Source organism: Asterias amurensis, chromosome 4 (assembly GCF_032118995.1).
Source record: "Asterias amurensis chromosome 4, ASM3211899v1".
In the NCBI taxonomy this organism is placed as follows: domain Eukaryota; kingdom Metazoa; phylum Echinodermata; class Asteroidea; order Forcipulatida; family Asteriidae; genus Asterias; species Asterias amurensis.
This window is the reverse complement of record NC_092651.1, coordinates 14,812,854-14,826,444: the sequence shown is the minus strand read 5'-3', so window position 1 is coordinate 14,826,444 and position 13,591 is coordinate 14,812,854. Positions and strand designations below refer to the sequence as shown.

Here is a 13,591-nt window from a genome sequence, read left to right as displayed (position 1 = left end):
TCTTCCATAGACTGGTAGACACTGGCGAAGCACACACCACATATCCATAGACAAAACACACACACAGAGTCAATCCATAGACAACACAGCAGACACACGGCATGCAAGTAAGGGTTGAACTTTGTTCATTGAAGAAAGTCTCTTCACATGATAATAGTCAGTGCATGTTACAGAGTAGAGTTTGTAGGTTCATAAATTCAGGCACTTTGAGTTCATAAGAGTTTAGTACAACAAAAAAAGGTTTAAAAAAAAGTTAAGTTTACATTTCCTTGGTTAGGCACAGAGTTCATTATAGGCCTACCAAGGTTTGAAAAGTTTGGTACAATAGAAGAAGTTTAGTCCACATTTCCTTGGTTAGAGTTCATATACCAAGTGTGAAGAGTTCGGTGAACAAAGGAAAAATCAGTTCAATTGAAGTACTAATCGCTCATTAGACAAACTGAATTATCACCGTCCTCTCTGAAATTCTTCCAAAAGATCATGTCTGAAGTATTTGAAGTTCATGTTTATTTCTATTTTTGATCTTTGGAAAGAAAATTCACATGAAGGAACACTACTTGCCCTTGCTGAAACGCTCCCACTACGACTGAGGTCTTGTCGAAACTGCTGACTGTGGTCTCGGCCTCCGGAGGCAATGCGCGTGTTTGAATGCATGCCGTGTGTTTGGTGTCTCTCTCCCCTTCATGCTCGTGTCTCCGCCCGGTCATGTCATCCGTCTCCGTGCTCCCCTGGCCAGTGGTCGTATTGCTACAGCTACAGTCTTCGGGCAAAACTCCGTGGAATTCGCACAGCCAAGAGTTCCACAACGACGTTGCAGAACTCTCAAAGCCGTTTGCAAACTCAACACAGAATTGTCGCCCAAATTTGAGCAATAAATCTGTTCCAAAGAGTAGAAAATAGATGGCCCCCATCCTGCGGTTCTTGGCCTATATGAGGCCAGTGAAGTTAGTCTAACTGTTGGCTACAGTCTTCAGGCTAAACTCCGTGGAATTCGCACAGCCAAGAGTTCCACAATGAAGTCGGCCGACAGTTTGTTTTGTAAGTTCAAGTTGCAGACGTTCGTTGCCTAGTTCTCAAGGGCACTGCCAAACCTCGTGTAGAACTCTCAAAGCCGGTTGCAAACTCAACACAGAATGTTCGCCCAAATGTGAGCCACATATTCATTCCAAAGAGAATAAAAATGTCCCCTGGCCGGTGGTGGAAAGGTGGAACAACAGTCCGAACATGGGGGTAGACGGGTCCGAGTCACATAAAAATTCAGCTTTCTCCAAAACAAACCCACGTGCGTTTAAAGCACTATAGCTGCAGCACACACACCCTCTTTGTGCTGACACTTTTCTAGAAATGGCATCTCTTCCAAAAAGTGAGCAATTCGACAAACCGCATGTTTGCATAAAATAAAGGAAACCCGTTCCGTTTCGCTGGTATGCCGAATTTCGGCCAATCGAATGCCTAGTAAAGGCAAGTGGAAAATAAGCCCCGCCCATTGCTCACTTATGCTGTCACATCTCATACACACACGTGGGTGACAACAACTTTGGCTTGATGTCAAGTTTTCTTGATTTGCATACTAGAACAACAATTATGTAAAGGAATGTGCAGGTGTGCAAAATGTCGTCCGTTAGCTTTTTTGGATGTTGAATAGGATTGGGCATGTTGAGATAGCCTATTACATGTAATACACACACAAGCCTCTATAACGGAAAGGTAAACCTACTTTTCTTTACCTACAAATCTTAATTTCGATTCAATTGCCAGTGTCAATCGTACAACATGCACGCGCTGGTGTTTTGATTATGCCAAATAAATAAGATGACAACCAATATTATGGTAGGCTGCCCACATCACAAGACAACAATAAGGGCATAATAAAGCAAGTAAAGTTATCTAATTTCTAAAAATAAATACAACAATGTTGTATCAGTAAAGGAATGTATATTCAAGTAGTAATACTTTGTAACAAATAAAATCTTAGACGCCAACGATTGTCTGGGAATGAAACTTTTGTGGTTTTTAATGCATCTCACTAAAAAATTCTGCCTTCTTTAATTTCTAGGGAACTAATGCTGTTAAGCATACAGTCACAACTAAATATACCGGTACTTTATTATATAATCCAATGGTTTTTGCCAAGTATTTGTATTTATCTAAGCTCATGTATTGTCTGCTGTGAGGATCCGAAGGCTGGTTGTAATATCCATCAACAGAGGGCGCTATTTACAATTAACGGTCTCAAAATTTTTGGCAATTTTGGCGATGCATCACCCGCAAATGTACATGTATGCACCTACTATTTTTGTTCACAAATCTAGCCTTTCTTTGTTTTGCCTGTAAGCAAGGAAACTTGCTAAGCACAGAAAAGTATAGCTTAACAGAAACTGGTTACCAGACACAAGGCCACAATTATTTCCATAGCCCCTGAAGAAATTGATAAATTACACAAACTTTTTTCAGGGACAAGAGACTTCCATGTTATTTTTCATGTATCTTCCCCCACCCCTTCCCCAGATTGATGATAAACAATGAGTAAACGTTTACTCAAAATCATTGGGTTTCTTTAAAAGACACAGCTTTGATTAGTCGAGACACAACTGTGATTAGTCGATAGACCACGTTACCAATTACTTCCCACACACAAACAGAAATTTAAACATAAAACCCCACATTTGATAAGAATTGCACCATAGTTTAATCACTGGTGGAATGAGCTAAAAGGCCAGTGTCCAAACCTGTCCAGCTAATTACAGGTCAACGTCTAGCCAGACTGCGATTGGCCAAATTTTACGAATAATTAGTCACTGAAATGATTGCACCACATTGTCCTTCATGCCAAGTATAAAGATTTGTATCAAATAAATTTGTTTAGCTAACGAGCTCTTCATGCAAATTCAAGAAGTGTATAAATATGATTGTTCAAACCCCCAAATCATTTAGAAAGTTACAAAGTTACCCAATCAGTTTCTCCAGTGGTTTATTTTGTTCAGAACTGTTTATAGACGATGGAATGTGTGATGTAGTTCTTCATGTAGTGGTGCTTTATAATTGTATATCCAAGAACAATAGACCTTTAACCATGCTGTCTCCATATTGGTCATGTTTCTTGTATCGAATAACAGTTATGAATGATAATAACAATTTTGCAAATAGGAACCAGACTGGTTTGTTCAACAAGCCTCGGTTTGGTTACATTGACGTCAAGGGGAAAACTTCAACATGGCTGCACCATGATAAAGGTCTATACCCTACTCTTTCTGAATAACAATACAACAAATCACTGTCCGAAATGTTTTCATTTATATGTACGTTTATTTGATATTTACACTTTCTCAATTCCTGCTTTTTGTTTTAACTTCCCACACCACAACGTCCACATTTTACAACTTACATCTTACACACTGGCAATTTTTCTGACAATTTGTATAAAGAAGGACATAGATATAGTCTCCCAACAGAAAGGAGCATCAATGTACAAACACACACATCCACATGTTAACTGTGCTTAGCAGGAACAAATGTCGCTAAGAAACTGTATGCAGGGAACCGATCACAAGCAATATACAATCACATGGCATTTTAGGGAGCTAGTAACCTGTCTATCTGCGAAGCAAAGATTTTTTATGCTTAGTAAATTTGGCTGCTTTTCTTTGGAATTGTGCAGATATGAAAATTTGTCGACCTCCCCAATGTGAATAGGTGGGGAATGGTTCCCTGAAGGTTCATCGACAAACTGTTTTGCGGCCTTCTGTATCTACACCTGTACCGGTCTTAAGTGACCAGGGGTGGATTTCACAAGTTAAGACTTCTTTTATCTCCAGAATAGGTTGAGTTACTCGTCCTCACTTAGGACTAGCCTTAAGTTTTTAATATCTCCAAGGACTAGTCCTAACCTAACTCTTTCTGAATGCTGTAAATCAAGCACATTGTGCAGACAGTATAAGTGCCTATTTTAACGCATTCCTGATTTATCATTCCAACTTACTGATGACTGATATGCAGCAAACATAGTAGTCATCATGTAAAAAAAAAAGCAATCGGTTTGGCGTAAAATTCTGGCAGGAATGTCTTTAATTCTAATGGAACTAATTGACCAGTTTGTACACACTAATATCGAGTGACATCATGCATATCCCAATTTGAAAGTCCAGCCTTAAGCTGTGTCCAAAACGGTGACTTTGGCTACTGCTGTGGCTAGATCAGTGTTGCTGACAGTGTTGAAGAATAGGCAGAGGTGCGCATTCTAGCCGTAGCTGTAGCAAAAGTCATTGTTTCGGACATGGCCATAGTCCATCTCAAAAGTCGATTTTACATGGCTCAATTGTATAACATCATTTTTATATGTTTTTTTTTTATCAATGTTCTTTTGTGCGGACACTATACTAAATAGCTAAACTCTTTTTCTTGGTACCCGAAACAACTTGGCAGGATGGCAGATGAGCTCTTAAGATGTGGGAACATGTTGGCAGCTGCAAACTTTTTTTTGACAGACAAAGTCTTTGAGCTGACATGTCAGTAAATCACAAGGCAATCAGATTTCAGATACATGCAGTGCATATAATTTTATGTACCATGAAATTTTCCCAACAATCTTCAGTCCAACTCAAACCCTATCAATCCATCCACCCCAACCCTTCAAGTATGAAGCCTGGTTCATATTTCCTGCAACAAATTAATCGCAACAGATGAATTGTGTTCAACTAGTGTGAAACATTGGGTGCAAAAACAGCCATGAGACATCAAAAACGCTTTACATTCACAGAAAGTATGAACCAGGCTTAATTCTCTATCGATCCATAGTTGAAGGGTTGGAGCGACCAACACTTCAACTATCACTCATGTTCCATCCCCTATCCTTCCCTATCCAACCCCAGTACACTCTTACCAGCAGTGCAGTGAGGAAGATCTGGCTTTGGAATGCTGGTGATCCTTTGTAAGTCATCGTGGCAAGCATTGCAGAAATGTGTGGTCGACCAAAGCAGAAGAACACAGCAACTGAACGGCAGTAGCGGCAATTGTACTCAAGGAAATCTGTCCCATGCTTTGGACACATCTGGGGTCAAACAAATTGGAAAAAAGATGGAGCATTAGTTAGGAGGAATTTGGTTTGATAAACAAAACATTGTTTGCAAAATGTTTTATTCAAAATTGTTCATATCTTGTTAGGTGAAATTCCCTAAATGTTGTATTAACTCTTCTATTTGTCGTACGTAAAACTAGTTGTAACACAAAACACCGTACGCCCACAGTTTTCTGATTTGGAAAGAGGACGCTTGAGGATGCTATTGTGACCTTGTTTTGGGGTGGTTGACATTCACAAATGAATGAACAATAAATGTGTCCATATGATCAAATTAATACTCAAATAAATAATCCATGAAACGGTTAACTATGTAATCAGTAATTCTACAATTATCTCAACAGTTATTTTGACCCTTTGTTCTTTATCATGCTTTTGGCTCAATACAGCTGTCTTTGTATTTGTATGTGGGGAGGGGGGGGGGGATTTTCCCCTTATTCGGTCTGTGCTTAATGCATTGTCTCACTGGGCACCATTAAAAAAGCAGTGTTGGTCTCCCCGGGTTAAACAATACATAAAAACAAGAAATAAAACTTTGGTGCAAAACCCCCTACCTGAGCCCTGGATACATCTGAGCATGCTCCACACACTAACTCAGTAGGGTCATAGTCACCCTGTATCCCAACCTCTTGATCGCAGCGAGCTTCACCTCCGTAATAAGCCTGAAGAAACCAGGGAAAAACAACCAACATTAACATTGAATGCATTGAATACATAATAACATCAATGCATTATTAAATGCATTTTTAAAATTATGAAACATATTTGCGATGATACCATCTAAATAAATCTCTTTTGATTGATGGCGGTTGTGAGAGGAATGGGAGGACTCAACAGTTGGACTCTATACTCGTCCCACCATCAGGGAAAGAATATACATGCGTCGTTATCAAATTTCGCTCTCAAATGTGCAAAAGGCGTTTTTATCAAAAGAGTCTTATCTACATGTCACCGCAAAAATATATCTCATTATCATTCCACCATGCAAACCTTCATGTCTTATAAAACTACATTTAATTGTTGTCTTTGGACCAGCACCATTTTCATAGAGCTATTTAAACACAACAAAATAGCTAAGCCCAGCAAAATTATGCTTACCGGAATAAGGTTACCTGCACATCCAGCCAGCAACCAACTCACAAGCTCCATCACCATCGGTAGTCCTGCATTCTCTTGACGACGAGCAGAGTACAGCGGCTCTGTTCAGAGCCAACACTCCCACTAAAAAGATTTGCACATGGGTGTACCCTTAATGTTCATCATGTATTTATAGTTTCTTTAAATTTATCCACATCATGCAAAACTTCAAACAATAGTTAAATAAATGTTGTCCAATTGCACAGCATCAATTCAATTCCGAAGACAATGAAAGAAATAGAAAAACTGTAATACTGTTGTTTTGAACCATTAAAGCTTTAAACAAACGTTGCGACTTTTATAACAGCGAGCTAATACACCCAAATAAAAAGTACGGTTCGACAGTTTCAATGAAACTGGAAATTTTTTTTTGACTTCAACATTTTAGTTACAATTCTTTTTAAATAACCATTTCTAAAACAAAATGTCGACAGAGTATGTAGACTACTGTTTCTTTTCCTTGACATACTGTTCTCTTTAGATAGATAACATCAAAGTAACTAACAAGTTCACAATGACAAGTTGACAATTACCCTTTGTGGCAGTTTCTGGGACAAGTCAAAGGGTCATCTTAGCCCACATTTGAAAGTTGGCTGTTAAAGTGACATGTTGCGCTAGATCAGGGCCTAATTTCATAGCATTGCTTAGTGGCCGATTTTGTGCTTACTGCGTGATTACCATTTCATAGCGCTGCTAGCCATAAGCTACCGAAGAGGCATGCTAACCCTCTGGTGCGTACCGCACAAAATTATCGTTAAAGACAGTGGACACTATTGGTAATTACTGGAAATAATTATTGGCATAAAACCTTTCTTGGTGACAAGTAATGGGGAGAGGTTGATGGTATAAAAAAACATTGTGAGAAACGGCTCCCTCTGAAGTGGTGCCATAGTATTTGAGAAAGAAGTAATTTACCACAAATGTGATTTCGAGACGTCAGATTTAAAACTTGGTCTCGAAAAGCACACAACTTTCTGTGACAAGGCTATTTTTCTTTCATTATTATCTCGCAACTTGAGCTAAAATTTTCACAAGTTTGTTATTTTATGCATATATGCTGAGATACACCAACTATGAAGACTAGTCTTTGACAATAACCAAAAGTGTCCACTGTCTTTAAGCAGCGTTATGAAGTTAGGCCCTGGTGAGTTGGTCTATGAAAAAAGTTGTAACCTTTTTTTGTTAAAAAAAAGTAAACCTAAAGTAACCTACAATAATCCACACAAGTATGCCTCAACATTGCCGGTTGTGATCTGTCTTTTACTTCCTGAACTAAAATGGTCCGCCATTTAGTGGAGTAAGAAATTAGACTGAACAAAATGGCATGCCATGTACCATAACCAAGCATGCCAAGTAAAAGGAAAACCATGCAATTTTGAGGCATGTTTGTGTGGGTCATATTCTACTTTTAAAGGTATCTTTCTCACAATATGCAAACGGTTTCAAAGGCTTTTTCATAGGCCAACTCGCCTGATCCAAGGAAACACGTTCCTTCAACAGAAAAACTTTTGAGGAATGAAAAGTTCATCAGGTAAGGTGTCAAATAGTCATGACCATGGCTATAGCCCTCTAATTCAGATACATGTACATGTACAGCCTAAGTGAACAATTAGGAAACCACTTTGGATACGCAATTTTGCAGTGCATACATGTACATATGTACACATGTCCATGTACATGTACATGTACATATGCATTTTGGCTGAACATGTAGTTTGTTTTGTAGTAACATCTCTAAAGGTTTATGTTCTTAAAATATACAACGTTGTTTTTATTCAACTAATGGAAATTAGTCTTTGTGATTTTATAATTATTATTTAGTTGTTATGAATCAGGGTATTCCATTATTTTAAGGAATTAATTTGGAAACAATTTTAGAGTCAGCCATCTTGAAACTAAGCCTAACCGAGCCAACAAGTTGGTTAGTATGTGGTGTTTGAAGCTTTGCATGGTGTGGAGAATAAGAGTTACTATAAATGTGAATAGCCCTGAGTAAAATCTCTTTTGAAGGAGTGGTGGCTCTGAAAAGAGCTGGTTTGGTCTTGATAATTCAAAAAGTATACTCTGCTCGTATTCAGGAGAAAGATGAGCAGGAGTATACTGTTTGAAACGCCAAGACCAAACCGGCTCTTTTCAGAGCCACCACTCATTGAAAAGAGACTTTACTCATGGTTGTACCTGCAAGTTTACTATTCATATTTATATTTATAGCTACTTTTACGTCGGTTATTGTTTGGTCGGACCAGCCTTGTCACTGTTACCGTGGTTCAATCAAACGCACGAAAAAACACTCAACCAATGACCAAAGCTCAAACATGCTTCTGGTTTGGGTAATTAAAACGCACCCTTAACAACATGATTCTCTTACCATTCCCGATCCTCTCTAAGGGAAACGTGACATTGGTATCAGCCATGTAGCCAGCTCCTGCACTCAATGACCTGCCAAGTGTTGGATGGATGTCAAAGAAGAACACTTGCTTGAGATACATATTGATGAACTTGCCAAAGTGGAACTCATCAAATCTGCAGACCAAAGATAAATTTATTTTGTTATAGGCAATCCACTACAATAGTAATACTAATAACCAGTTTTTATATAGTGCTTTTCACACCCAAAGGGCGTCTCGAAGCGCTTCCAACATTATTACCCCTGGTCACTGGGCTTTAAATCATTTCTTAAACCATCTCAGCTCCCTAGGGAGTATACATCCTGTGCAAAATTAATATGCGTTTCTCGCCTAAATCAATCACAAGAACCATCTCTGCTCTCACAGTTACCCATTTACCCCTGGGTGGAGAGAAGCATCTATAGTTACGTGTCATTGCTCTTGCACAAGTGGTACGACCAGGAATCGAACCCACACTCTGCTGAACAAGCGCACCAGAGCTGGAGTTCAGTGCTCCTATCCACTCAGCCATGACACCCTACAATGTAGGGAGCCTACTATGTACCGAACAGGCCTAAAATAAAATAATATAAATCATAATGCATGCTTGTATGCTTCGTTTTTTGAAAGGGCAAGGGCACCAATGAATTGCTCTTTCATAAAGGGAGGACATGTAAATTGTAGGAGGCAATCACCTTCCTTGCCTCCAAGAAGTATCAGGCCTGCATAATGCCACAAACATTAGGCTGTGGCAAGATGTTTTCACAGCATCCTTGTCAAGGATGCATGAACAAATCCTTGACAAAATACAATACAATGCAGATCAATGATAAAATAAATCAAGTACATGTATGTGTGTGCTAACAGGCTGTAGGATACATCTTCTTGCTTTGAAAAGCAAGATCTCAATTGAATAGATTTGGCAGAATGTCAATAAGGAACTCCGATTACTTTGTGATAAACTAACACTGGAATATTTTACAGTCACAAAGTTGCTCAAGCACAGAGAGACACTCACCATGCCAAGTAACTATAAAGCACTGGAGGCCTTTCAAGTTTGTATTTATTATACTACAGTGTTGTCCTTGATGTGAGGGTAGCCTTCAGTCAAGGCGCACGTGGCACACCGGATGGCACGCACAACCCCAAAAATGTAACGCACGAAAAAAGAATATCACCACGAGCGGCGAAGGCAAGCGCCTTTACCAACTCGTTTTGGGGGCCTTATGTTTTTCAATACATTTGCCAACGACTTTGGTGGGAAAAATGCATAATGCATTGCGGCGTGGTGAGTTGCTGGCCAATAAGAAGCCACCATTACTCGCATGACCTCACAAGAACGTTGGATGCAAATTCGTTACATTTTCTCCCACCAAAATCGTTAAGTATTTCAAATTCAACAGGTCACCAATTCTTCAGTTTGAACCCACCACAAACTAATTTTTTATCCTATTTGTTGCATCAGGCCCTGCTGGTATAACACGGGGATTATTACACTAAAAAGATGCATGCAAAGGTACCGCTGACCAGCTTGTGATCGCACAAAACACAACGCACATAATCACACAGTATACAAACGCACCATCCAGCGACACACACAGACATCATTTAAATTTACAGGCCTGTACCCTTCTTATACTTTGCGTGCGACAAACAATGCAAGAAGGGCCTAACGCTATGTTTTTAAAATCAGAGTTGATAGATGACGTTTTACGACCGTCAGCCACCAATAACTACAATTTCATTTGTACTATCCCAGTGTACACAATCAAAACTTATCCCACACTCTCAATACATTCATGATGCTTTTATTTCCCTTTTGTTGAGTTAAATTAAAAAACATTTAAAAGCTTGGTACTCACTATTGTTTTTCTGTCGCATCGCAAGTTTTTTTACTTCTCAATATGTTCAACGCTTTATTTTTTGGTCACCTGGAATGCTCATGACATGTTATTACACTCTGAGGTGAAAGTTTGTTCTTTCATGCATTGAAAACATAAAAGACTTTCCAGCTGTAAAAATAACTTTTCCTGAGAGTTAAATCCTTTGTGATCTGTTGTGGGCGATACCTTGACTCATGGAGAATGGACACATGTGTAGTCCAAAAGTTGCTTTCTACAACCAAATGGCCCCTCCTCATCCTCAACCATAGAAAAAGTATGTATACTTTTTCTATGGTTGAGGAGGGGCCATTTGGTTGTAGAGAGCAACTTTTTAAGAAAAGTTTACTTTCTCTTTCTTGACAATTAGTGTTTTGAAATGATATCAAAAATCTTTCTTTTTAACCTAAATAAAATTGTTAAATGGATTTATTTTATTCTGGGGGGTTTCCTGTCTGTAGATTTGTTTATTTACAAATTATTTTACACATGAAAATCTCTTTTCAAATTAAGCAAATTTCCCTTTGAAGTTCTCGCACACGGCATAACAAAGTGTGCAAAAAGGCGTGACGTAAATACACTTTCGCCCATGGTTTGAGAAAGTACAAAATTACAGTTCGGCGCCCCCCTACTGTCCGTCTATAGATTCTTTATGTCTGTGACGGCATCAAGAACGCAGAGCTTTTTTTTAAGATGTTTTTTAATCTAACTCAACAAAAAGTAATACAAGCACCATGAATGTATATTGAGAGTGTTGGATTAGTTTAGGGTAGTGTAGTTCAAAGGAAACTTCAGTTATTGGTGGCTAATGGTTGTAAAACTTTCATCAATCAACGCCGATTTCAAAATGTGTAGCGTTAAGGAGGCCCAAAATATTAGACCTCTAAGGCTCATGGGGAGCCTTATAGTTTCTAGAAGTACTAAGAATATGGACTTTCAACTTCTCAAATCAGGTAAAAAAAAATGTAAATTTTAGTCAACTTTGTGTTCCTATTGTGAGGGAGAATTAAACCCAGGCAGAAGTGCACGGCACTGACTAACATCCTTACTGTTCACCAAAATCACCATGGTAACTTGAAAAAAAATAATAACAATACTAATAAAAAGTGTGAATAATTACTGGCTTTCAAATCTGATTTTTTATTTATTATTTTTTTTTCTTGATATTTAAAATAAAGCGTATAAATAAACTGTGATAATTGAATCAACAAGCTGATGTTTAAACTTTAATATTAATAACAATATTGGTATGACTATGAGGGTTAAAAATTAAAATCTCAAGAAATATAAGAAAATCATATTTATAAGGCACTAGCCCTATATAGGACTCTTTCTCTGTACACAGGAACAGAGCCCTAACTGTTTAGGCCTGTTTCTGGGGCGGAAAAATTTCACAGCTTCATAACTTAAATCTTACCTGCAACAAGCCCCTAATTTTCAACAGATTCACATTCCATGGCGGCATATATTTTTTTGCGCTGGGTTTTGGTCCTCATATATTCCTCACAAATCCCACCATTTTCGTGAAATAATGCAGCTTCCAACGTTAAAGAATTCCCCAAATTGTTACCCACGTGTGTGCTTGCGTGTGTGCGTTTGTGTTCATGTTTGTGAGTGCGAGCGCCCATTGTGCACACCTCGCAAAATAAAAATAAAAATGAAGTGAACGTGACGCTTGAGCGTACGGTGTCCTCAAAGAGCAGTCAAAATGTACGCAAATGTACGCGTACGCATGGAAAACAACTGTGAGCATTGATCAAAACAGGAATTCTTTAACCTTGGAAGCTGCATTATTTCACAAAAATGACGGATTTGTGAGGAATAGAATGTGAATCTGTTGAAATTTGTGGCTTGTTACAGGTAAGATTTGAGTTATGAAGCTGTGAACATTTTCCGCCCCAGAAATGTACCCTGATGTCCAGGACGTCACTGTAGTACAAAATGAAAGTGTAAGGCCGCCAGGGCTAATAAGGCGCATGGCTTCTTTCCTGTACTTTTTTTTCAGAATGTTCAGAAAATATTCAGTCACATGATTTGATTATCATGAATTGTGAATTGAAATAGTGTTTTATGATACTTTTTCGGTGGGCAAACAACATATAAGGCCTCAACATATATGACATATTTTTGTAACTTGTTTGTAGAAATGCCTAAAGGCTAAATTACCAAACTTTTTGCATTTACACAATACAACTTACAACTACAAGTGCAAGTATTAAGTAATAAGTAACCACAAAATAAACACAACATTACGACTGCAAGAGACTAATCACAACTTGCGCATGCGTATTTTAATCACAACCATTCGTGGTTTAGCTTCATACGTCGTGTTGGTTATATGCCTCGTTTTGTCACATACCTAAGTGTTTTTTCTAAGTTTTGGTCAATGGAGAGGAGACTCTTTGCTTGGCGCATAAAACCACACAATTTTTATTTAGGCACTGTTTACATGGCGCACAGAGAGGTAAAGGATTTGTCACGATTTTAGGGACACCACAGAAACAGGACCACCTACGAATTATAACTCCATCAACAAATTATCACGAAATAGGTGCTGCATAAAAACCCATTCACCTCGTTTCGGTAGAGAACCTTCAAAAACAAGTCATAAAAACACTTCTTTTGATCATCCAAACACCAAAATTATTACTGTAATTGGAAATATAATGAGTCAATATGTATTTACCTGTGTCCAAGGTCTGTAGGGTCGATTCATAGCAAACGTGTTCCGTAAATCTTTGTATGATTTGTATACACTTGTCACGGTGGAAAAAAAACAGCAACTGGCTGCAACACAGTGCCCTCAAGAGGCGAGAATCCAAGAAAGAAAAAGAAATTAATAAAAGTTTTAAAATTTAATTATAGACTAGCAGGATGCCGCACTTCGCGCGGCACCCCGTTAAATGATTAGATTCATTTATATAGTGCTGTTTACATAAGTGTAGTGTAAGTTATTTTAGATTAGTATATTGTAGTTTAACTTAGTTAAAAATATTGTTAAAAATAATTTAAGGGAATTTTTAAATTGGTTTTTAATTTGGTTTTTAATTTGATTTTTAATTTGATTTTAATTAATTTAGTTTAATTCAACTAAATTTAGATAAAATGTCTTG

At 38.1% G+C, this 13,591-nt stretch overlaps 1 protein-coding gene across 9 annotated transcripts in view; it reads right to left on the bottom strand.

Annotated features, from left to right (window-relative positions):
- The window catches only part of LOC139936720 (uncharacterized), a 95,047-nt gene that overhangs the window by 72,496 nt on the left and 8,960 nt on the right, over nucleotides 1–13,591 (bottom strand). For 8 of the 9 annotated variants that reach the window (XM_071931609.1, XM_071931606.1, XM_071931608.1 and 5 more), the window contains exons 2-5: nucleotides 8,580–8,734; nucleotides 6,173–6,295; nucleotides 5,629–5,736; nucleotides 4,880–5,047 (exon numbers count right to left, since the gene is read on the bottom strand). In XM_071931609.1, coding sequence (XP_071787710.1) covers nucleotides 4,880–5,047; nucleotides 5,629–5,736; nucleotides 6,173–6,229 — 333 coding nt within the window. In that variant the 5' untranslated portion in view covers nucleotides 6,230–6,295; nucleotides 8,580–8,734. Of the gene's footprint in view, nucleotides 1–4,879; nucleotides 5,048–5,628; nucleotides 5,737–6,172; nucleotides 6,296–8,579; nucleotides 8,735–13,164; nucleotides 13,281–13,591 lie in introns of all 9 variants that reach the window. The other variant, XM_071931613.1, reaches the window with a different exon arrangement.